Genomic DNA, 27,344 nt, shown 5'->3' with positions numbered 1-27,344 from the left:
AAGTTTTTTTATATCTATTCAAGTCATACTTTGAAAATCATTGGTGGTCTAGTTTTTGTACACGAACAAGTTGACATGTGGGAAAGCTAAGTATGTACCAACTACTATGTCGTTTCGATGGAGTGGTTTATATCCGTTGGCGAGTAATTGCGTGTACGCCGTCGGACGGATCACGGATAGGTGAGGCGGGACACAAGTGTAACAAGCCGTGATACACTCAATTTGGGACATGGTTATCTGTTTATTTTCTTTATGGTATATTGAGGCAAACGATTTGCATGTCATTTCATTATTTATTCGACAGATTTTTAGACTCCAAAAGAAATATACACTATACTTGACACGTGGGCACAGGGCATTGCTTCTACGCGTTGAATGTATGAGCACTGTGTAATTAGCAGTATTTATTATTATTATTAGCAACAATAATTTAAATTATTATGACTGTTACTGTTAGTTATTTTAATTGGACACAGCGGATTTAGTTCCTATAAAGCATAATTATTTTACGTTACAATATTATTGTCTTGAAACTTGTTACAATTAGCTTTTTTGTGCAGAGATAGGATATAAAGACAAGAACTCTCTTACGAGGTGAGTGTTAGTTATCTTAGTCAATGTAAGCAGTTCTTTTAGTTCTTATAAAGCATAATTATTTTATGTTACTATTGTTTCAACTTGGGGCGTTTGTGCACTCATTCATATTCGATTTGTTTTTGAGTTTACATCCGTCCGTCATACAATGTGCACTCATTTTATTCGTATTTTGACGGATACGAATTGAATTGGTACGAATGAGTGCACAAAAGCCCTTACAAAAAAAAACTTGTTACAATTTGCCTTTATGTCCTGCAGAGATAGGGAAGGATGGTGGCTCTACAACTATGGAATGCTGTCTTACCTGCAAGCCTTTTAGAGAATCATTGTAGGTTCTCGTCTAGTCCCGATCAATTCTCGTATTTTTTATTCAATCCTCGAAGCTGCAACGACCGCGTCAGAGTGAACAGACGTGTTTCTAAAGGTAGAATAAAGTAAAAATTCTATTTTATAGAATGGATTATTTATGTTGGTCTTCCGTCACATAACCGTCACTTAATTAATGGCAGTGATACTGATGATGTAGTATGGTCACTGACAGGTTGAATTGAAATGGCAATCGGGGTATGAGGCAGGGGGGACGCCCCACACAACTGCACTTCACCCGCACTCCCCCGCACTGGATTAGCGAGGGGGCTGTGTGAGTGTTCCTACCCGATTGCCATTTAAACCTGTCAGTCTGTTTGCATAACGATGATAATAATATTGTTATGGAAGAACGATGTCTTCTGACACAAAAGTAGTCCTCCTACTCCTAAAATAAGGCTCCAACCTCTTTAGAGTTACTTACTGTAAACTTGTCTGAAATAAACTTTTTTTATTTATTTACAGAAAAGGTATGAATATGGGGATAAAACTTGCTATATATCCTATATTTGTTAATTGTACACTGCACGTACATTAAATTGGAAATTAAATATCTGTGTCGTATTAATTATAGGTACGCAAGTCAGTGGGATTGAACCTGCCTTTATCGGGCAAAAAACTGTGCTACATTCTTCCGTACATGATTGATAATAGCAATAACATAAAATCAATAGCATTATAGGTAGTTATGCGATTGTGGGTTTATTAATATTATGTGCGCTGTTAGCATTAAAATTGTAAACTGTTTAGATAATAATAAGTAAATAAAAAGCAAAACATGCTATATTTTATAAGAGTTATTAAATATTGAATACATGTAAGTAAATAATCTCTGAACATTTTGTACGTACGAGTACGTAGGTACTTACTTATTTATTACTTATGACCGTTTTTGCTCAGCTGCATATTTTGTGCATAATTTTGTAATGTTGTGTATGAAATATACGTTTGAAAAAGCCTTTTACTAACTGCGGTCTTTGATTGAAGCATCCTCTACAAGTGATATGTAGTGTATGTATGAAGTAAGTGAATATGTAGATTAATTAAATTTATTTTTATTTACAGTACATATGGCATAATAACATCAAAATGTACTCCAACATGTAAACTTAAAAAATAAAGAAAACCAAATTAGGAACTTGGCGGAGTACTACCTACCGTAGGTACACCCTAATCGTAAATTGCATTGTACGCTAATATAATAACTAGGGTTCCGCACCCAAAGGCTAAAACGGGACCCTATTGCTAAGACTCTGCTGTCCGTCCGTCCGTGTGTCGGAAGCATGTCGGAAGCTCTTGACATGAGAGTCCGTAGCAATTTTTTATAGAAAAACTGAAAGTTTGTAAGGTGGACGTAGCTCTGGAGTACTCTGGACCCTGGGTCTCTGCAATTACGGTTGCGATGCGATGCGACCTAACAGCAGATTTTTTTGATAATTATTTAACTAGGTTAATTGAGCTTAAATTTTTTTTAATCAGAGAATCCCCTGATATTTGGATTTCGGGGTCCTTGAGTGTAAATTTGAGATTATACTTATGTATAATATTTAAATAAGTAAGTATATTATATGTGTCAAAGTGAATAGGTATTATTAAAAAAAATACAAAGTGGCTGGCGATTCTATCGGGAAAATATTGATTTCATTTCAAAGCTTCAGGCGCATCACCATAGTTAAGGGCTCTTATCCATACTAATTATAAATGCGAAAGTGTGTCTGTCTGTCTGCTAGCTTTTCACGGCTTAACCGTTTAACCGATTTTGACGAAATTTGGTACAGAGGTAGCTTGCAACCCGGGGAAGGACATAGGCTACTTTTTATCCCGGAAAATTTAAGAGTTCCCACAGGATTTTTAAAAACCTAAATCCACGCGTACGAAGTCGCGGGCATCAGCTAGTGCCAAATATTTCTGAGTTGCGGTGGTTGTAGATAAAATTAACAATAGGTAGACCGTGCGTACGACGGGCTCAAGTACCTACCTACCTTATTACCTGCTGTTTCAATTACAATGTTTAAAATTCATACCTGCTTTGTTCCCGTGCCATGCTTTAGAAACACGATATCGTGTTTTATTAAACGCATGTGTTTACTGTAACGGGCAGACAAAACAAGGACATGTAGATCTGTGGTATAACTTATACCCGCCTCATCTAAATATACAAAAGGGTTGTCTGACTGACTGATCTGTCAACGCACAGCGCAAACTACTGGACGGATCGAGCTGAAATTCGGCATATAGCTATTAAGTAGGCATCCGCTAAGAATTCTTGAAAATTCAACCGCTAAGGGGGTGAAATAGGGGTTTGAAATTTGTGTAGTCCACGCGGACGAAGTCGCGAGCGTAAGCTACTAGCTAGTAGGTAGGTACCTACTAAAAATAATGCACAGTCGATTTTCCGCGAAAAACGAATGTATTATTAGAGGATACGATACGAATATTTATTTATTACTTATATATTTACTAGATGATGCCTGCGACTTCGTCCGCGTGGATTAAGGTTTTTAAAAATCCCGTGGGAACTCATTGATTTTCCGGGATAAAAAGTAGCCTATGTCCTTCCCCGGAATATAAGTTACCTCTGTACCAAATTTCATCAAAATCGGTTAAACCGTTGGGCCGTGAAAAGCTAGCAGACAGACAGACAGACACACACTTTCGCATTTATAATATTGGTATGGATTATGGATTTATTACTAAATGTAGTTATTAATGCACATAATAATTTCCTGTTTTAGTTCAATATTTAGGTTAAAACGATTATTATTCTACCTTCGTGTATAAAACAAGCAATTATGACGCAGTATATATCTACTCATCACGCACAACAGACGGAAACGTTTAAGTGCGGAAACCAGCCTAGAGAGAGAAGAAGAAGAGATATCTACTTACTCATATAGGTGTTATACATGTAGGTATAGGCTTAGAAAAGATTGAAATATATGTAGTGTATACGTTACGTAGTTACATGAGTAGCCTGAATAATATAAATAATGATTCAAGCAATTATCTACCTATTATTCATCGAAGAAATCCACATTGTTTTTGATGTCTATTCTTTCGTGCCCACAGAATAAGCTAGAAATCAATAGCTTTATGCAACGTGAGCGAAAGTTTTTCTTTTATTTATATCAATCAGCCTTTTCGTAACTAAGATGTCTTCACCAAATTACGATTTCCCGAGTCGAGCGACCTTCTTTGAGAATTTCCTATAAAATATTCCGCTAGTTGCGCCAGCGCATAGCGCCGCGCGCGCCGTTTATACAACGTTGTCCCAAGCCTATACCTACCCTCACACGGATGTTTGGATTTTGAAAACCCAATTCTTGCAAACGAAATTGCGTTGTGAGCGTCCTAGTAGTCGCATCCAATCTATAGTCGAAATTCGAAGTAGTACAAAATTGGGCCGTAGTGTGGTGGCTTAAAACAAAAAGACTTGGCTAACCTCCAGGTACATGTTAGGGCGAAGATACCACTATACCATAGGGGAGTTAAATTATTCACTCTCATTTTCTCCCACGATGCTCGGTCACCCTCGGTTGGCCACCCCGCAGATTCACTCACTGGAATGAAACTAGCGAACCGACCAACAGTCAAACACTTTCCGGCCTCGACGAATTTCCGCCGCTAATGAAAGTGGTCCCACTGGTGTACATAATACAGGTATTTTATGCTGCGTAAGTGTAATTTTTTGGTTGTTTAAACTACCTAAAGAGTTTTGTATTTTAGTTTAAACTACATACATAAGTAGGTACCTATCCTAGTCTACCGAAGGCTACAACGGCGGCGGTTTATACCTTTTATGCTTGTCACGCACACTGTCACGATCAAGTTTGCATGATCAAACTGCAACATTGATGTTGGAATAGGAAACTGCAAGCATACTGCATCATCATCATCATCATGATCAACCCATCGCCAGCCCACTACTGAGTACGGTTCTCCTCCCAGAATAAGAACGATTTAGGCCACAGTCCGCCACACTGGCCAATCGGATTGGCAGAACATTATGGAGATCTCTCAGGTTTCTTCACAATGTTTTCCCTGGACTGCAAGCGGACGATATTACTTGATGTTGAAGCCTGCATTCTAGGTTTGTACCAGGTACTTAGCGTGATTTTCATCAACGTCACATCAACGTTATTTTTGGGAAAATGAAAAAAAAATACCAAAACTTGCGAATACCGACTAGCCAACCAACTTGACGTGTCATTGCTCATAAAAAAAGGAAAGTAAAGTTATCCATTTCGTAATCCATCTTCATGTTGCACCGATCACGCTGCCACTAGACATTTTACTTCGCTGGTCGTATGAAGGCCTGGACAGACACAAAGCGTCGCGCGTCGCTGCCATCGTCGACGCGCGACGGCAGCAGCCTCGTCACATAGAACCAGTGTGTTAGGAAAATAATGCAAACTAAAGAATGCTAAAGACGGCTGTTCAATCTGCGGAGGGCGGAGCAACAGCGCAACTCCTAATTTTTGAGCGCAATTCATTGTTTTAAACATGTCTATAAGTTTAAAATAGGTAAACAGAAAAATAAAAAATATATTGTTTAAAATATTTTATTTTATTTGGGTGTTCCCATTAAATTACAACATGGGGTTATTCAAGGGGCGGACCAATAAATTCCTGAAAGGCCGGCAACGCATTTGTGGTTCCTCTGGTACTGCAAATGTTCATGGGCGCAGGTGACCCACCTGCTCGTTTGCTCGCCATTTTTATGTTAAAAAAGGAACGTTTTCTTTTTAAAATAAAAAACCAGTTTTCTAATCCTCCAAATAGGTGTCGCGTTGGACACGGTGGCAGCGCATGGCTGCCACCGCGCGTTGGTTCTGTCCAGGCTTTTACCGTAGGTTGTATGTGTGGTCGTTTGCCATGAATGGCTTTTAATGGGTTCGTCTACCTTGTAAGGCGATAAAACTATTATTTAATTTAATATGAAATTGGGGAAAAAGTTGCAACATAAACAAATTAGCATTTTGGACCAACCTCTTAATATGGTAAGAGTTCTAGAGAAAACGATAAAATGTTTACGATTTTACAAGGTTACTTTGTTTCTCAGGTTTCAGGGCTTGTTTACTAAAAGGTTTTTAGCCATATGGTAATAATAATTATAGTAAGTTAATATTTCATTATCATGATCAACCCATCGCTGGCTCACTACAGAGCACGGGTATCCTCTCAGACTGAGAAGGGTTTTGGCCTTAGTCTACCACGCTGGCCATGTGCGGATTGGTAGACGTCACACACCTTTGAAAACATTATGGGGAACTCTCAGGCATGCAGGTTTCCTCACGATGTTTTCCTTCACCGGTAAAGCAAGTGATATTTAATTAATTATAACGCACATAACTTCGAAAAGTTAGAGGTGCGCGTGTCCAGGATCGAACCCCCGACCTCCGATTAGGAGGCGGATTTCCTAACCACTAGGCTATCACAGCTTCTTATTCTTCCTAAATATTTGGTTGTGGTTCATTGTTACCTGTCTTATTATTTTATCGTATGTATACAGCTTGCACCTGTATCTCTATCTTTTTATCTACATGTGAGCTCTAACTCCTAACTGACCTCGTCAACCCGTTATAGGCTATTCGTTTATTGTTAGTTACAAAAGGAAATGAATTGAACCATAAATCACAGTCATACCTAATTGATGATGTAAGCGCTTAGCTCTAGGCTTAAATCACAGAACTCTACATTTTCTGGGGCAGTGATAAATAGCTGCTATTAGGTATACCTAGGTGTCAATAGAGCGTACTTTGACTATGTAATTGTGCTTTATATAGATAGGTAAATCTCAAATGGGTCATAAAGAATGCACTTAAGAAGAAAACAGTTTATTATCCTATCATCATCCAATCAACCCAACGCCATACTAGGGAACACGGGTCTCCTTTCAAAATGAGACTGGGTTTGGTTTGGCTATAGTCTATCACGCTGACGACTGACCAAGCGATGAATTGGCAGACTTAACCACACCTTTGAGAACATTATGGAGAGCTCTCAGTCATTCAGGGAAACCGGCATGCCTCACGAGGCTTTCTGTCACCGTTAAATCAAGATAAAAAGTAAGAGGTGCGTGCCTAGAATCCAACACCCGACTTTAAGATGTCAGCACACATATGGGATCGGAAAGGGATCGTCACCGTATCGCCTCGAGCCGTTCAGTCAGAATGATATGTATTAAACTCCCTACTGCAACGCACACTAATCGGAATCATAACGTAATCGCCTCGCCTCGGAACAGGCTCCGAACTTCCTCCGAATTGAATCCGAATTCCGAAACATAGGACAAACGACCAAATCGGTGATCGCCGGTGTTAGAAGTGTCGTGTGTGTTGTGGCTATTAAATTTGCACTGGTAGGTAGGTATGTAGGTGATACCTAGGTGTTGTATAGAAGCAGACGTTACTTTGCGGAAATCCATGATATACAATGAACTAGAAGCTTAATTTGCTATAATCCGCTGAAACAGACATAATCTGTATGGTGCAACATGCAGCATGCGACATGCACCGCCCACCCTCCCACTGCTAAACATGCAGGAAAAACCAGCTACCAGGCAAGCAATACGCACCACCACCACGCAGTACCACACAAATCCCAAAACACACTCGACAATTGCAAAGCAGCATATAACCTAGGTATTACCTAGGAAACTAAGCTTTGTGTGCTTTATTTAAAGATTTCACAGTAGCGCCTCACTGGAACAAGAAAGCTAGGCCAAGAAAAAAGCAAGGTCATGATAACACTGATACCGTGTCTAGTTTTCACAAATCTCTATTGAGTATTGTTCCGTTGGGAAATTACTTCCGTTTCTAATACGTTTAACAACAATGAACTAATACGTTAAACAAGCGATGTTCTCTGTGATATGATATCCATAACGAAATGTGGTCATGTGTATCATCATGATTCATGAATAGGTAGTTTTGTCTTTATCCTATAGGTTAAACCCTAACAGACAGACAGACAGACAACGAAGTGATCCTATAAGAGTTCCTTTTTCCTTTTGAGGTACGGAACCCTAAAAAGAAAGTTATTTAACAAAAGCGAAAATATCCGTTGTACAGACTAGAGTAGTGTTAGTCACAAAACTAGGTTTCATGGCGAAAATTGCGGTTGCCAATTAATTGTAGGTCAATACACTTTGTTACACATTCGTATTCAGTTATAGGTTGATCGCACACCGCCGCAAGAGTCGCATCGAATCATGATACCTAGGAAGCAACCCAAGCATTTTTAGGGTTCCGTACCTCAAAGGAAAAGGATCACTTCATTGTCTGTCTGTCTGTCAAGAAACCTATAGGGAACTTCCCGTTGACCTAGAATCATTAAATTTGGCAAGTAGGAAGGTCTTAATAATACACGTTAAGGGCAAAATCAGAAAGCAGTGAATTTGTGGTTACATCACAAAAAAAATTAAATGTGTTCATGAACAAATGATTAGTACCTATGTATTTTTAACTTTTAAAGTAAGATTACTATACCAAGTGGAGTATCATATGAAAGGGCTTTACCTGTAAATTCTAAACCAGATTTTGTTTATTTTTATGCATAAGTAATAGTTTTTGATTTATGGTGCAAAATGTCGAAAAAATACGACTGTAGTACGGAACCCTCAGTGCGCGAGTCGGACTCGCACTTGGCTGGTTTTTGTGAATGACGTCAGTAGCACGAGTGGATCTCATCGTAGTCGCTGAACTATTGGATTTTTCAGATTCGACATCTCCAAAAATAAATTGTATAATCCCATGTTGAAATCTAGTGGGAAGTGGGAACACCGTCGAAAGGAATTGGTTATAGGTATATAATATGTATTTTGGTTGGCTCGTGCTTCTAAACAACGCCAATTTCAGTACTGAAGCGGCCCGTGCGTCTGTTGCGGCATTTTGCGATCAGCTGTAGAAGGATTGCATAGCAATTTATGTAAATAGCAAGTGAGCGTAAAATGCCTCAGCGGGTAATCGATAAAGCGGCAGGCTTGGTTACCGTGGACACGAGTCAATAAAGGAATTTGGCCCTAAGTAGGTAACTAGGTATCACTATTTCGCCAACATAACTACACTATATGTGATCCTGTACTCTCAGATTTGACTTTGAGACTTCGTAATAACATAATAATGGCTAGGTGGTAGGAGGTTCAATTATGATTTTTAGCATTTCCTTGGATCACCTCATTTGGATCCAGCGACACCCTGCGACTCAACGGGGGGACAAAGGGGAGAGTGGCTATAGGGACAAGTATAAGATAGGAAAGAACTTGTAGGGAGTCAAGAAGGCGCCCCGGGAACGAGCCGTCGAGCAAGTACCTGCCGAACCGGCGTCCTCCCGCGTGTCGGCCTATATAACCGCGAGGTTGGTGGGGCCATGGTGGGTTTGTCCGCCTAGTGGGAGGTCCTGCCAACGCTGTGTTTTCTGGTGCGAGGTCGCTATTTCAGCTCCTTAGGAGTCTTAGGAACCCAACGTTTATCGGTTTTTCGAACTATAGGTTCGAAGGTAACCCTGCACCCAGTGGCGTGCACAGGGTTTGAAGCCAGGGTAGGCATTAGTTAGGTAGGAACCTGTTTACTGACAGGTCATAATGAAAAATATGCATTGAGCTTACAACTGGGGTAAGCAGTGCATTTATGCCTCTATGACCTGCACGCTACTGCCTGCACCCATTGTGGCCGTAGGTAACGTTGATACTGTAGGTATACATTATTACATAGCAACTAGGTAGGCTAGGCAGAGCTAATAGATCTAGGGGATTTCGTGGTCAAAGTTATGTATGACTAAATGACAGTCTGGGTATGTGTATCTACTCACTTACCTAGGTCCTAGGTACCCGATATTTTTTGTTTATAATACCTATCTAGGTAACTATGTAAACCGATTGAGTCGGCATAAATTCTAACACCTATTACACAATGGTCATTGGTATAATAAACGTGTTTTGTTGCGTATAGTATGGTAGGTAGAGGTATCTACATATAGTAGGCAGGTACAACGAACTCGTGCCTAGTCACAGTAATCCCATAAAGAATTTACCTACCTCTATAGGTACGTGTTATAGAAAGGTGCTATTAGGTATGTACAATATGCAATAGGTAAGCCATAGGGCAGTTAGTAGAGTGCGTTAGCAGAAAAACACTTATGGGGTTTCGATAGGAATTGATTTTTAACTCAGGTAGGTAAGTAAGCTGTGCATTCTTTTGGTTCTGTAACTTATTAAAATAAAATGCACAGTTTACTTTGGTTCTGCATTTATGGTAGGTATACCACCTATAATGTCATGAGTTATGGAGAAACATCGATAAAAAATTCTATCCCTATCCTGAACGAATGGTATTGTTTTTCGGGATAAAAACAACTAGGTGTCACCTATATGTGAACCCAGAGTATAAATAGATAGGTATATGCTACGTTCAAACCCGTTGTAGGTAGTTTTAGCGTGAAGCTTGCACTAACAGACAAACAATGTTTTGGGCTCTACCTAGGTATAATCGATAATATGCTTTCACTGAGTAAAATTTTCAAAATACATATTATGTTTTTTTTAAAGTAATGTATAGAAATCGTCCAATTACAGTTTTGTTATAGATAGTTTGCAAGTTGCAATTTCAAGTGATCACTGATCATAAACTAGTTCCCTACTATACCTATCCTATAGGTATATCACTCACTATGTCCATAATATTATAATCAAATGCTTAGGTGCCATCTAGTGCCAGCTTCAGTATACTTAATACTAATTTTACATAGTGATTAGAACAGTAAGTTTTTAAGGTGTCTTCTAATAAAAAATTATTATCAGATCGATCCTACACTTTTAGCACAGTCAATAATATAAATAATTTTTAATAAGTATTCAGTAAAGTTATGCACGTTTTCACAACATGGCGTTGCATGGCATAGAAGTTAGAACCTTTATTTGCTTGTACTATGTTGTAGTGGACAGCTGAAAATCTAGATGGCGCTAGCCGTTTTCTTGTAAATATTTGCAGGAGTCAGAATTTGTGGCAGGAGTCCAGCGATTTGAGTATCTTACATCAATTATTAGGACTCGAAGAAGTCTTGTTTTGTAGAGACGCTAAAAGTAAGAGCATACAAAGCGCAGTCAGCTGAGCAATCAAAGGTCTCAAATCGACGACGCAGAGCAATAAAATAGGAATTCTAACATAATATAAAATCAGGATAGAATAAAAAAGAATGAACATGAAAATTAATCACGGCACTACTGAGCTACGACGTAGGCATACGGTCTATGTATCTCAACTATAACTCCTTCCTAATGAAATTACTTTCACAATTATCTTATGTGTAGGAACCAGATACATATAACGCTTACTTTTTATTAATCTCTTGTAGGCATAAAATTATCATAATCAAGTTATAAATTAAAATATTACCTACTCAAACTTGCGGAGTTTGTTTAGTTACCTACCCAACTTAATTTGGTGGACGAAAAGTTAGAAAGACCAATCGTAGCGTAAAGCCATATTGTAAAATGTAACGTAAGTAAAGTAAAATATGCTTTATTGTATACCAAAACTAAAATAATAGACATATATAACAACGATAGCATGTACAATAGGCGGCCTTATCGCTAAAATAGCGATCTCTTCCAGGCAACCTTAGGGTAGATGATATTATAAAAATTAAAGAAAGCGGAAGGGGTAATGTGAAATGGGAATTTAATATAAATAGCTAGTTCCTCTGGGAAAGTGTCTATTGTCCTTGATAGCAACTGGATCAGGTCGACGGACACCCCGACCGTTCCGCTGGTCGCGTTGTCATGCTTCGCTTCATGCACAACACACAGAGACTCACAAGCAAACTGTATCCTGTCCACTCACCCCACCCTCATTAAAGCATTTCGAGTTATTAATGTTCAACTTCTGACGTACTTCTTCTACACATTTCTTTGGTGTAAAATAATGTTCATTTGAGCTATATTTGAAATATCTCTAAAAATCTTAACTCTTCTCTTCTTCTTCTTATTTTGCTTTGTGGCATAAAAATCTTAACTCAACATTTTTTTTAGTTGTAATTAGGTATGACTACTTACTAGATATGCCAGATTTTTCAGTCCGTAAAACATCAGCTGCATTTATATTAAATGCAATTAATAACGATTAGTTGTCCAGATTTTTCAGTCAGGATATTTGTAGCCTTCCCAATCTTTCCTTGCCTTTTTGTCTAGATCAACATTAGTTTTGATATCATTATCTCGATGTTCAAGATTCTACACTATACTTAGCTTTCAATATTATGCTCGTTTTTCACACTTATAATAATCCCATTGATTTGATAGTTCTTATACCAGAACATTTATTTTGTAAGGATTTCAATTTTCAACTGATTTCATAGGCCGCTTAATTTTTCTCATTCGCTGCAGAGTTCTATATTATCAAGGATCTTCTATTGGCATACTTACCACTGAAAGATGTGCTTGTGTATGTGGACACCTAGTTATTGATTTGCGTCCGTATTGCTTCCTCATTTCTAATTCAGCATCTTTAATCAATTGAGATGTAGAATGCTGTTCTCACCTCTTATTTCGTGTCACATCTAAATTATTTCATATTCACGGCAAGAACGATTTGAGACCTTCTTGAATTGACTAGGTATTATTTCATCACATTCCAGTACGTTTTCAATTTAATGTGGAGATCACGCTCAACATGCTGTCGGAAGCATTCAGACCACGAAAATGTCTGAGTTGTTACAGTAGGTGCAAGGAAGTTAATGAATCAGAATATCGTCAAACAATCTCTCCCCTTCAACTCAGAAGTAGAATTATCATCAATAGTAAGAGTTTCATGAATATCACCGTTTGATGAAGGAAGAGGGAGGCATCTGCAGACCAGACAGTTGAGGTGCCCAGAATGCTTACCATCAACGTTAAACCCCTTTGAAAGGCCAGACTTATGCTGGCCAAGGTAACTTCCCTTCTGTTGGCTCTCTATTCAGTGATTCTGTGGATATAATAATGAATTATTGATATGTATAATTTGGAATATTGGAATTTATTTAAGTCAACTTCTTGCGAAGATATAATGAATATTAATGATATCTCAGGTGTTTAATATGTGTAGAGTCGTGTGATTGTTTACACGGGGCGTAATGGCTCGGTTACCTCGAGGGGAGCGGAGGTGACCTGCCGAGTACCGTCCCCCGCCCCGCGGTCCGACGCGACCGGCGCACGCGCAGAAAACTGAGCCAGTTGCCTGCCGCCGTCGCGCAGCCTCTTGTTTGTTTACATCCGCTATATTAAGTGACGTTCACCTTCAAAAAACTTATCGAACATACGTTATACATACTATAGAATAAACACAATAGTGAAGTGTGTTAAGTTTCATTAATAGTGGAGTGATGGACGCGGACGTGGCAGATTGAAGGCATTGTCACTTAGCACTGTTCAGCTAGTTAGGTATTTGTTAGCACAAAAGTTGCACAGTCCACCACATAACGCAAGCGATAGTGAAGGTTGAAACTTACTGGGAGGTATTTTGTGTGTAAATATCAAAAGGTATAGACTTCTAGATGTGGAGTAGATATCTTAGAGATTATGCTTCGAAAGAGTCAAATGACCTGAAAGCGTTAATTAGTAATGATTCGATTGCTGCTGATTGAAATTCTTTATTGCAGGACGCTTAAGGGTTTGTAAAGAGGAACAAGTAAAACTTGAACAAAAAACAAGTGAACTTGCTTTTGCATCAGTTTTTGTTGAATATCCAGTGTGGCGTGACTGCACGCAAGTCCGACCACAGAGCACTAATACGAGCTGGACGCTTCTCGCGCGATGATAATAGATAACACAATAATATGTAATTATAAACTTGTTAAACGATACCTATCTAAAGTATGTGTTTTAGTTTCGTTTTATGATACTGCTTTCTAGCCTATTTTGTACGACATTTACTGTGCTAGTTACTTTCTAAGAACTAACACTTACATAGGTACTGACTGGTCGATATGTGAAAATAAATATCCAATTATTATTTTCGCAACTTACAGGGGTTTTTCTATTTCACTAAAGCAGCAAGTATTTTATTTAAATTAACACATTCATTTCATGTCTTAACAAGATATTTTGTCGATTCTCTTTACTTCTGTGCATATTTTCCAAATTTCGTAGATTTTAGATCTACATCCAAAAACAAAATTGATCCAGATTTTAGAAGAATCTCCTTCTGTATTTATCGGTAAAACCACAACATTTTCGTAGAGTACGTGAGTATGTACTGTATTTGCAGAAATTGCAAATACGGTTGGTGCGCTTGTTACGGATGGTATTCCTCAATCATTGTCCTCAATAGCTGGTAATAAGCACATTGTCACGGTTTGCCGTTGTTTTGTCATTTAGAACTGATAATAGCAAGTGACACTGATCTATATACCCAGATCTCACCGTAGAAAGCTACTACGCTATTATTTCAGTCACTTCTAACTTGCGGTTGTTTTTTTCTTCACTTAACAACTTGCTGAGGCTATTACTTTAAATATGAGCCATTTGGAAATTGTTCTCTCAAATTATCTTCATGATTGTGTCTAATTTGTCTTGGCTTACAAAATGCGTGTCAAAGTAATACAAGTGCACATCATAAGCACGGCGATACACATAATCAAGTAGGTACCTATTAATTTGGATCTTATACTCTCGATCATGCCAAATGGGAAACTGCGCCTTCATGCAATGTGAATCGGATGATATACCTACTTAGTCTTAGTTGCTTGATGAAGGGTCCTGGCCACTAGTTGCTTTTCAGTAGCTGTCTTAAAAGTCTACTTTGTCATATTTCAGTATTCTTCACCAGCTTTGGCTTCTTTTGATACCTGTTATATCTTTTTTAATTGGTGTGTTATGTAATTACTATCACCACCAAGTCGTGATAGTTCGTTCCATCTCACAATACCCAATTCTTAAATAATTTGTCTCCCACGTAAGAATAACCTCAACAATTACAAGTTACAACAATGGATCCGCGCTAATTCTATTCGTATTTAGTAACCTGCAGCTGAACAACTTTACGGACGATTGTTAAAACATATTAGTATTATGACAAAATAAAGTATTTACGTTATATTACTTGATCCGAATAGTAATTAAATGTGAGAAAAAAAGAAAAGCAAGGCTCTTAATTTGAATTAGGTACTGTAAAGCGCTTTTCAGTACTGGTTAGCCTCTGTTAACCCCAAATGGAGTAATGTTTTACTTTACAGACTTCTTCCTTTTCGAAGAGACCTGTTTGATATTCCTGCATCCAAGTTCATTATCCTCAGACAACAATGACAGGCCCAACCTAAGGATATAATTTCAAAGACTGCATTTTAACATATGCTTGACAGTAATTAATTACCAGTGTCAACGCTTCGTAAAGTAAGTATGCCTTGATTTGCTGTAGGTAATTTCAATGTGACTAAATGCATAAATTTTAATTTTTTATTGCCTATTCAACTCTGCTTAAAATTCAAATTAATTTGATTAAAGCGATTTTCCAAGAAGCCACAGTCTTTGTCGACAATAATTAATTATTTATCATACTCTTTATTTGGTTTTGCGTTTATGTTGGCGTATCATGTACATTGTTATAATCTGATGTGAAAAATTTAAAACATTCCATTGTAAAACATCACTTTTAGCATCCGTTGAACTCTTATTTTCCAAAGCGTGTTTTAAAGTTCTATACCTACGCTGCGGATTATGATCTATAGAACCTCCAGAGGCAGCGTCGCTTGATGCAAGCTAGTAGGAGGGGCGTGGATTGAAGATAACGAATAACGATGGAGCGATAACCGCCGAGGCCAAATAGAATGTGCCTGTTGTTCAGCCGCGTCACTCGATAATTTTTTGCACTTTTAGCGCGTCTGTTTATTAGAACTTATTAATATCTATTCGATGGAATGATTCAGTTATTATATGCCAGTGAAACAGTTATATTCGCAATTGGACTAAAAATGTTAAATACTTAGCGTTTTAAAATATCTTCGTTTCGAGACAATGCCTTCGATGTGTAATGTAATGTGGTTTTAAAAGTGAAACATAAAACGATGAAGGATCCTCCTCGATGTGAGGATGTGGCGGACAAATTAGTGAGGTTATTCGGATGGAGACAGACTTATCCGGTGCAGAAGCTGCAAAAGAATTTGTTGCCCAAAGTCAGTGAAACGGTGAGTTTTTAGAGAATAATTTTACCTTACGTCTCGTAGAAACAAATTTCATCCACATGACCTGGATGCCTGGTATTCCAGGATCTTTATATTCCGTAAATGCAATTCGCGGTGTCCCCTCAAAACTATACCATAAGGAGTTCATACAAAAAGGCAGCAATGCATTAGCAGTTCTCCTGGTTTTACGGTTATTCATATGTGGCACTTAACAACAGCTGCTTCTGTTACATAATTTGTACTTGCGGTCTCTATGTACTTTACTAATTATTGTGAAACTACTGAAAACTCCTATTTGGTACACGTCAATCGACGGAGCATCATAAAACCTATGGACATGAGTGAAAATAATCAACTCAAATAGAGCTTACGAGTTTCAATTTGTGAACCATGAAGAACATCGAGATAATATCTCTTGCGGTATTGAGTTGTGACTATTGTTGTGAGGCAAAACACGTTCGGGTCGAACCAAATAGAAGCACTACATAGAATCTAGAGTTCGTTTCGTAATATCTTATTTGCGTGCTTTGTAACACAAAAGCTTGCAATTCTCACTTCAAATTGTTTTGCAAAAGGCCTTTAAGATTTCAATGTTTTCGTCCATTTGAAGGTGATCTAATTTATATTTTCCAATTTATATTTTTACACAACTTTGTAAAGATTATTCATTGTGCTGCAGGAGGTTTTGTAACTAAGCAACTAAGTAATTAAATCAAGATTTATGAATGTTATCTGCAATCTGAGACATGAGTAACATGAATTTGGAAACTGTTTACTATAAAATTTCCTTTTCTACACTAATATTATAAAGAGGAAAACTTTGTTTGTTTGTTTGTTTGTTTGTTTGTTTGTTTGTTTGTTTGTTTGTTTGGTTGTACTGAATAGGCTCAAAAACTACTGGACCGATTTTAAAAATTCTTTCACCATTCGAAAGCTACATTATCCACGAGTAACATAGGCTATATTTTATTTTGGAAAAAAATAGGGTTCCGTAAGATATTTGGGTTTTTCGGACACAAGGTGTAAAAAATCAACCAGAAAAGTTACTTATTTTGCGTACGCTGCCTAAACTATAAAAGATAGAACCATAAAATGTTCTAATTAATTGTAGATCTTATAAATATCTACAAAAAAGTCCGCGACACACTATACCCATCTATGTCGAGTGAGGCACAGCAACCATTTTTTTATTTAAAAATCTTGAATTTTTTTTGGACTACATTTAAACGCGTTTATTTTACTCATGCTATTAATCCTTATCAAAATAAATGATTTCATCACTAAGAACAGTTTATGGAGATAATATTTGGTCTTTGAATGATTAAAATTGGACGTTTGGTTTTGAAGTTATGGCGAAATTAAAATATTACGATTTCTGCTGCACGGCCCGTTGTCTACACTAATATTATAAAGAGGAAAACTTTGTTTGTATGTTTGTTTGTTTGTACTGAATAGGCTCAAAAACTACTGGACCGATTTTAAAAATTCTTTCACCATTCGAAAGCTACATTATCCACGAGTAACATAGGCTATATTTTATTTTGGAAAAAAATAGGGTTCCGTAAGATATTTGGGTTTTTCGGACACAAGGTGTAAAAAATCAACCAGAAAAGTTACTTATTTTGCGTACGCTGCCTAAACTATAAAAGATAGAACCATAAAATGTTCTAATTAATTGTAGATCTTATAAATATCTACAAAAAAGTCCGCGACACACTATACCCATCTATGTCGAGTGAGGCACAGCAACCATTTTTTTATTTAAAAATCTTGAATTTTTTTTGGACTACATTTAAACGCGTTTATTTTACTCATGCTATTAATCCTTATCAAAATAAATGATTTCATCACTAAGAACAGTTTATGGAGATAATATTTGGTCTTTGAATGATTAAAATTGGACGTTTGGTTTTGAAGTTATGGCGAAATTAAAATATTACGATTTCTGTTGCACGGCCCGTTGTCTACACTAATCTACACTAATATTATAAAGAGGAAAACTTTGTTTGTTTGTTTGTTTGTTTGTTTGTTTGTTTGTTTGTTTGTACTGAATAGGCTCAAAAACTACTGGACCGATTTTAAAAATTCTTTCACCATTCGAAAGCTACATTATCCACGAGTAACATAGGCTATATTTTATTTTGGAAAAAAATAGGGTTCCGTAAGTATTATATAAAGAGGTAATGTCGTTAAGTTTGTTTGTAGGGGGTAATCTTTAGAACTACTGAACCGATTTTAAAAATTCTTTCACCAGTAGAAAGCTACATTATTCCTGAGTGACATAGGCTATACGGGATCTTTAAAAACCTAAATCTACGCGGGCGAAGCCGCGGGGATCAGCTAGTTACTTATATAAAAGTAGCTTTTGCACTCGATGATAATGTAGCTATCTAACAATGAAATTTTTTTTAGAATTGGATCATTAGTTCCGGAGATTACCCGCTACATACAACCTCCCAAACTAACTTTACCTGTACATCATATTTGTATAGATTGTTATGCGAGGCGACATTATTACTTTCGCGGTTCCTATTGTGATAGCGTTGTTGGAAAGTACTTCATTAAGTCGTGGCCTAAGGTACAATTATGTTGTCGATGCCATACGGCTTAGTAAGTAATACACGCAATACGGTCATTGAACTGGCTGCCACTGCTGTTGAGCTGAGGTGTATACTGTATACTGTACAAAGGTCATAACGCAAACTTAAAACTAAAGCTACGAGGGTTCCAAACGCGCCCAGGTCTGAGAAGAGCCCACAACAAACTCAGCCGGGTATTCTTTTTATTATCACCACTTTACAAATTTATTGAAACTTATTAGAACTATCACAAAGTCGTTAAGCAACTCATTCCCAAGCTTGCTTATCATTTAAATAATCCTTTACATTGTAATAGGATTTTTCAATTAGTTTACGTTTTATGAAAACTTTGAGCTTGTTAAGAGACATCTCCAATATGTCTTCTGGAAGCTTATTATAGAAACGTATGGAATTACGAGCAAATGAATTGCTAACTTTACTGAGCCTAGAGGCGGGAATTACAAGTTTATTTTTATTTCTAGTATTTATATTATGACAGTCACTTTTTTTTTTAAATTTATTTATGTTTTTATGTACGTACAGTAAATTTTCAAAAATATATTGATTATGCACTGTCATAATTTTAACTTCCCTAAATTTAGTTCTCAGCGACTCTCGTGGCCCCATACTGTATATGGCTCGAACAGCCCTTTTCTGCAGCACAAAAATAGAATTAATATCAGCAGCATTACCCCATAATAATATACCATATGACATAATGCTGTGAAAGTAACTAAAATACTGGTCCTTGCATGACATACCAAATTATCTTACCAAAGCTTTAGTTGCTATGTTCTTTAAGTTAAGACTTTACCTACTACTTAATCATAAGTAAGTATAGTATGATTTTTACTTGCATCATTTTCATTCCTAGTTGTAAACTTTTTTACTTCAAGAGTTTCAAGAGTAAGAAATCTATCATAATCTTGATTGAATTTCAGACTAATAATATCTAGCACATCCATACTTCCACACTAATACTTATTATAAATACGAAAGTGTCTGTCTGCTAGCTTTTCAGGCCTAACAGTTCAACCGATTTTGATGAAATTTGATACTGAGTTAGCTTACATCCCGGAGAAGGACTTAGGCTACTTTTATCCTGGAAAATTAAAGACACAGAGTTTCCACGGGATTTAAAAAACACTAAATCCACGCGGATGAAGTCGCGAGCATCATCTAGTACCTACCTAATATTTAGACAATGCCCCCGGCAACGTAGTGTACCTACCTACGAAATAATTAGAAAGTTGTCAATTGCCAGTTCTACTAAGCTTATTGCTGGTACCGTAGTAGCTATAATTTTCATAATAAGCTCGGGTTTATCTCATCAATTTTATGTCACTAAAAATGATATATTACGCTTCACTTATATCAAAATCTTTCCTGGCATGTCTTACACTTATTAAATTTTTAGCCTTGTATTTAATTTAATTTAGTAATAGATACTTTACCACTTGTGTGCGTGTATCTATAACCAGTTTGCTTGGGTTATGTTCAAGTAAACCTTGAATGTAAAATGATTTCAGTTTCAATTAATTCCCTCGTAAACTCGAAGAATTGATTGCCTTTTTCTTTAGGGTAATCGATAAGTAATTGCCTAACGAACGATCTATTAGGGCCAGCGGGGCCAGCCTTGTGTTGAAGCTAATCTGTCACATTCCTGAGATAGTGCGCGTTATACGTTGAGTTGACTAATGTTGGTTATAAATATTAATTTTTTATACCATCTTTATCAGTGTTACCTATCTATCTACTAGCGACCGTTTGTGGCTTCGCTAAAAAGAAAATAAGAAATGGTTATCTTTATTACCTATTTCCTATATTTCTCTATTTTATTAGGGTTCCGTACCTCAAAAGGAAAAAGGAACCCTTATAGGATCACTTCGTTGTCTGTCTGTCTGTCCGTCCGTCCGTTTGTCCGTCTGTCTGTTGTGTCAGTCATGAAAACCTACAGGGTACTTCCCGTTGACCTAGAATCATGAAAATGAAAATTTTGACTTCAAAGCTAAATAAAATATTGTACCTATGTATTTTAGTATTCTACGACCGCATGTCATTTGTTATTGGTATGTAGAATGTAGATATATTATTGATGCTTGAATCAAGCATTACTTGAATTGGGGATTCATTCAGATTAGCTTCAATAAATACATTTTAATTAAATACAATTGTGTAACATACTACCTACCTACCTTTTATTATGTGGTCAAGATCGCTTAATATGCTCGGATACATGAACATGTGATGTGTGTGATTTGAATAGTTATTTGCCGACTCCCCCATTGTTAGAGAACCAATCCACTTCCTGTATATCGCACAGCTATTAGCTGCAAACCTTTGTACATGTTTTGGCATTTATTTATACGGAAAATGCTTGCAAATAAAAACTATATAGAGCACATGAAGTAGTTCATTCCAGCAATGCGCGGGACTGCAATTACTTTTATACACGGCATATGTACTCATATCAAATCTTTGAAAAAAGCAATCGCTCAGTTTCTTGCTGGCTAGTCTCGGTATGAAAGGCATTCCGAACAAGACTTACTTGTAAAAGTTTAATTGAATAAAATATATTAATTCTGCTTCTATTTTTATTAATATGCTGTACCTATGTACCTACTAATTTAGCAACAGCAACTTTGTATTTGTAGATTACCAGTATCGCAAAAGTTTCTTCATTTCGGAACTTTATTATAATCATGAAGTCGCGCCTGTTCGTATTTGCAGAGCAAATATATTTTTGAGCTATTTGTCTATTAACAATTTCCAATAGCAGTATTAATATTAAATAATAAATACCGTACAGTATTGTAGGGAATAGGGATTATAATTATCAACATCGAATAAAACTTGTTCGCAAGTTACATCCCAGGGTTGGAAATTAAAACCGTTTGACGACCTTCCAGTCCCAGGCTCCCAGCCCCATCTCAAACCGGTTTTATTGATGAAAATAATATTCTGCTGAGATGGCAGCAAGTCAGAAAAGGCAGTTTTGAGAAAATGGCTAAAGTATTGTTTAAAATATTTTGTATTATTGGAAAAACCGCTACGAGTAGGGAATATAATCATGTATTCCGTTATCTATGTGAAAAAACTATACCTCGATTTTTATGTCGTATCAATAGAGGCAAAAAACTCAGTTTGGATGAAAGATTTTTAACGAACATTTCATGCAATAAGTAACTTTAAAAATTCGAAAAATCCGACTTACTGCCCTCTCGATTACCACCGCAATATTAATATGGTCATTGTTTGCACACGTATGATTTTTTTAACACTAGATGATGTCCGCGACTTCTTCCGCGTGGATTTAAGTAGGTTTTCAAAAATTCCATCGGAATTCTTTGATTTCCTGTGATAAAAAGTATCCTATTAGGTACCGTCAATCCCTGAGATACAAGCTATCTATGTATAAAATTTCGCCAAAATCAGTTAAACGGATGGGTTTTTAAAAATCCCGCGGGAACTCATTGATTTTCCGGGATCAAAAGTAGGCTGTATCCCCTGGATTCGAAATGCAAGCATCTCTGCAACAAATTTTAGCAAGGATGGGCCGTGAAAAGCTAGCAGGCAGACAGTGAAACTTTCACATTAATTATATGTATATTCTATTCTACACACTTTTGCAATAATTATATTAGTAGGTATACCACGTATGGATTTGAATAACTAATACCGATCTACTTAGCCGTCTCGGTAAATTAATATTTTTTGGTGCAAAAATGTTAGTGTTAAGTCGTAAATCGTAATAACTAGTAGCAGGAACTACTTACATAGAACTTTTCATTATCTCCTTAGGTACGTAAGTACCTGTTTTAATATTTTTTTGTAATTGCAGTAATAGGTATGATAAGCTTCAGTCATTATCATGTTAAGTATATTACGGCAAATATTGACTCGACGAACCCTTAGGGGTTTGGCTTGATAAAACAATGACTGGGCTACGGATGCGACGACACCTAGTGCCGACTACTATACCGACCAAAATCTTCTATTTACCTAGTCGTACATAATGAAAAGACTTGTCCTGACTTTTCATGGTTTTTAGGGTTCCGTACCTCAAAAGGAAAAACGGAACCCTTATAGGATCACTTTGTTGTCTGTCGGTCTGTCTGTCTGTCTGTCTGTGTGTCTGTCTGTCTGTCCGTCCGTCTGTCTGTCAAGAAACCTACAGGGTACTTCCCGTTGACCTAGAATCATGAAATTTGGCAGGTAGGTAGATCTTATAGCTGACATTTGGGGAAAAATCTGAAAACCGTGAATTTAGGGTTAGATCACACAAAAAAAAATTAAATTGTGGTCATGAACTAATAATTAGTATTTTCAACTTTCGAAGTGGGTGACTATATCAACTGGGGTATCATATGAAAAGTCTTCACCTGTACATTCTAAAACAGATTTTGATTTCTTTTTATGCATCATAGTTTTTGAATTATCGTGCAAAATGTCGAAAAAATAAGACTAGTACGGAACCCTCATTGCGCGAGCCTGACTCGCACTTGGCCGGTTTTTTTATATTTAAGCCAGTATGACTGACGCCAGCGCACTGACTTCGTATAAACTATACGCCTTGTACCAATCATGCGAACAACTTGTACCTTGTACAAGTCGTTCGCATGATTGAATGCAACAAATGTAGGTAGGTACAACGTTTTACTTCAACGCGGTACAAAAGCATAACTGTAACACCTTTTATGATGCATGCAACCTGATGTGGTGGAAATTCCTCATCATTGAATCTTAGACTGCTTGTGCACTTATAGATCCAGATATATATTATATAATTTATTATTATATAAAACTTCTCGTTTATTGTGCTCTCACGAGATTCATAAAGGAGACTACTACAAGAACTTAAAAGATAGAAGATTAAAAGCACAAAAGAAGAGTTTCGAGCTCATGTGTTTACTCTGATTCATAATATCTTAAATATCAGTAAAAATATCAATAACTTTTTGCATGAATACTTGTCAAAAAGTCTTCGCATAGTATTAAGTATACTTATATTTTGTAACAATCCTAAAGCCTTACAAGGTACTACCTTCTTGACAATAAAGTTAGTTCGTGTGTTGTGCCTACACATCATAAGTTAAACGGTTAACTATTAGCTAAGACAGGTTGATCCAAGTCTATAGAAGGTCACCGAGATGGCCTCGGTCGTCTTTATTAATTAACAGCTTTTGATTATTAATAGTTTATTGTAGGCGGTTGATTCTCCTTGTAGAACGCTTAATGATTAAGTTTTCCATAGTACGTACGTTACTTAAGTAAGAAAGTTCTGACATAATAATATGATTTGCATTATTTTGGAATATTGTTCTCGCAAGGTCACGAAACTTTTTACCCCTCTATAGCTACTCAAGTAATGTAGAAACTCTAAATCTAAAGAACAAAGTTTGAATGTCGCCTAATCCAATTTTGTATAAAGATTCTAAGAACGAATGGTATTTAATCATCCCACATCAGCCAAGTTTTAGCATTGCAAGTTGTATTCATAAAGCAGCCTTTAAAATTCCTTGGCAATTCTCGCTGAAGGTATTCGCCAGTCGTCGTCGCTCTGAATGTTAGGTCTAATAAAAAAGTGTCAAACCTTGTCGCCATTTAGTCCATTACAGTGTTAGTCTAAAACTATTCGATACAAAATAGGGGTTCCAGTGCTCCCGTAGCGTTGTTGATCATTTCTAATTTCTCCAGTTGCAACAGTAAAGCTAACGTTATTTCTTAGCAGCTCATACATCAAATACTGTTTATTATGCTATTTCATTGCAGACGATTCGAAATAGTTTATTTCTCAAGTTTATTATTGTGGTTATTGTGCGATCTTTATTAACTAAGTTGCCTTCACTCTTCAGTAGTGTTTACGCCGCGGCACGGCACGACTGTGCGACACGCTTTATTGCGAATGCCTTAGTTGCCTCCTAAATTATGAAGTTATTATACGTAATTTAATTAACAGCTTAACAGCATTAATATTCTAACATCGTGCGAGAAAGTTGTGTGATTGTTTTGTTGAAATCATATAATTCTATTTCTCAGTAAACAGTAGTGCAAGGATGCAATTTTTTTAATAAACTGTGTATGCAACGATGTGAAAAATTGACGGATATAACACAATATGATAACGTTTAATGTTCTTTCAAAAGAAATTGGAAGAGAACACGGGGTTGCTATAGAGTACAATACCATCCATTGGGATAGGGGGCAGTAAAGGGGGTGCTCCTGAAACTCTAAGTTAAAATTTCAGAGCTCGAAAATCATTTTTTTAAATAAAATTAATCACTTTAATCACAATTAGCATTTTTAGAATAAACTAAACAAACACAATACAAAATCGCAAAATACGATAGATACTGTCATAGTTTACCACCGTTAACACCTGTAATACTTTATTTTTAACTGGTTTTACGGCTCTGGGTTCTAATCTATAATACTCTTGCTGCTGCTGTACAGACCAGTAAAGTAAACTTTTTTTTTCTAAACGGCTTTAAAGCGAGTCTTCTGGCGTAGCCTGTTTTAAAAAACTTAAGGATTGGGTAGGTTAGGGGGGGGGGGGGGGGGGTTTATCCCCTTCTAACCTAACCATTCCGAGTCGGAGTGCCCCAAGTCCCGAGCTCGCTTCGCTCGCTCTTGATGGTGGGAGCGGGGGGGAGGAAAGAGACCCCCCACCATAGTGGTGGTCTCTTCTCGTCGACCGGGGCCCGTCGACGGAGCCCCGCTTCGCGGGGCTCCTTTTTTCTGGGTGGTAAAAAAAGAAATAACCCACGAAGGGGATGGCGGGGTCTTACAGACCCCGCCATCCCCTTCTAACCTAACCGTTCCGAGTCGGAGTGCCCCAAGTCCCGAGCTCGCTTCGCTCGCTCTTGATGGTGGGAGCGGGGGGGAGGAAAGAGACCCCCCACCATAGTGGTGGTCTCTTCTCGTCGACCGGGGCCCGTCGACGGAGCCCCGCTTCGCGGGGCTCCTTTTTTCTGGGTGGTAAAAAAAGAAATAACCCACGAAGGGGATGGCGGGGTCTTACAGACCCCGCCATCCCCTTCTAACCTAACCGTTCCGAGTCGGAGTGCCCCAAGTCCCGAGCTCGCTTCGCTCGCTCTTGATGGTGGGAGCGGGGGGGAGGAAAGAGCCCCGTCACCATAGTAAGCGGTCTCTTCCGTCGGCCCGGTCGACATATAAAAGATTTAGTGAATTCTTAAAGTATTTATCAAATAGTTCATTTTATCAAACAATTCATTTTATCAAAAAAAAAAGTGCTATATGTTGTTTTACTAATTAACACGATTAAAGAAATCAATTGTTTGTCAAATGATATTTTATGAAATGACAATTTGTCTGGTAATTTGTTTTATCAAGTGAATTATTTGTAGAAACATAAGTTTTATAACGATCATAAAACGATTCATAATTTTGCCAAAATTTGTTTAGGAAATAAAATTGTGTCATTTGTTTTTTGTCAATTGGTTATTGGTCTTTGGTTCCCAGCAAGATTATTATAGATTAGAACCCAGAGCCGTAAAACCAGTTAAAAAAAAAAGTATCTTGCTAAGTTTACTTTATTGGTCTTTGGTTCCCAGCAAGATTATTATAGATTAGAACCCAGAGCCGTAAAACCAGTTAAAAAAAAAGTATTATAGGTTTATGTTATGGTAATCTTTATATGTGTTCGTAGTTCATACTTTGCGGTTTTGTGTTTCTAAAAATGCTAGGGACCTAATTAATTTCATTTTATTTACATAAATCTGTATAAAATACGCGATTACGTGTCTTGAAATTAAGAAATTACGTAAAGATCAGTGCAAATTAATATCTTTCCAGTGAATATTAACGAAATCTATGTAGTAATCGTGTTTTCTATTTATAATGTTAATCATTTTAAAATTGTATAAATGTCTATAAATACGTGTCTCCGAAACTTGAAATTACAGATATGTAAAGTGCAAATGAACCTCTTTATACTGAATATTACCGCTATACCTATATAGTATAATATTCGTGAATAAATAGTGGTGAACCTTTCTATAGTGGAGCCGAGAACACGTTCCCCCGGTTATTTAAGCGATATAAATAATGTTTTAAACATCTTAAATTGCATGGAGTGCGAATTTACAAACTACGATGAGTGCTAAACACACCTTAGTACGTTTACGTAATAATTTTGCGAGTTTGGACCTTGAGACATGTTTAATTATTTCCAAATCGAATGTATGAATAAAAAATGATAGTTAGGCAGTGAAATGATCATCATGACAGTGATTGAGTGCCGTATTTGAAAACAAATTAATTTTCGAATTTGTCATTCAATGCTCTAATGCAAAAATAATGACAAAATTGGTCGGTCAAATTCTACGCGTGACTGTAGGCATAATATGTATTAAAGTTGAGATGAATTTAAAGCCAATAAGCTAGTTAATGTAAGAAAATATAAGATTGCCAAAGAAGTAGGATTAAATCTGTTTAGAATTTGGTTAAGTATTAATTTTTAATGATAGATGCATTTTTTTTAAAGATAAAAGATACCTCTTGCCTTACCCTTCAATTCAACATAATGCATTTAGTGTCCGCCCCAATCCAATTAGATAAATGAATATCAAATTGGCATGCAAATCTTCTTGACGCAAATGTTAATACTTATCATTCGACGTGTGA

General features: G+C 36.9%; 1 protein-coding gene across 7 annotated transcripts in view; it reads left to right on the top strand.

Moving 5' to 3' along the window:
• baz (par-3 family cell polarity regulator) overlaps positions 1-27,344 on the top strand; it is a 75,264-nt gene that overhangs the window by 14,113 nt on the left and 33,807 nt on the right. For 3 of the 7 annotated variants that reach the window (XM_069509590.1, XM_034984860.2, XM_069509589.1), the window contains exons 1-2: positions 13,739-13,778; positions 15,989-16,122. The exons of 2 other annotated variants lie outside the window; for them this stretch is intronic. In XM_069509590.1, the coding sequence (XP_069365691.1) occupies positions 13,754-13,778; positions 15,989-16,122 (159 nt within the window). In that variant the 5' untranslated portion in view covers positions 13,739-13,753. Of the gene's footprint in view, positions 1-13,738; positions 13,779-15,312; positions 15,332-15,663; positions 16,123-27,344 lie in introns of those variants that run through there. 2 more of the 7 variants (XM_069509591.1, XM_069509592.1) reach the window with 2 other exon arrangements.

Source organism: Maniola hyperantus, chromosome 3 (genome assembly GCF_902806685.2).
Source record: "Maniola hyperantus chromosome 3, iAphHyp1.2, whole genome shotgun sequence".
Classification (NCBI taxonomy): domain Eukaryota; kingdom Metazoa; phylum Arthropoda; class Insecta; order Lepidoptera; family Nymphalidae; genus Maniola; species Maniola hyperantus.
This window is presented reverse-complemented; position numbering and strand designations above follow the sequence as displayed.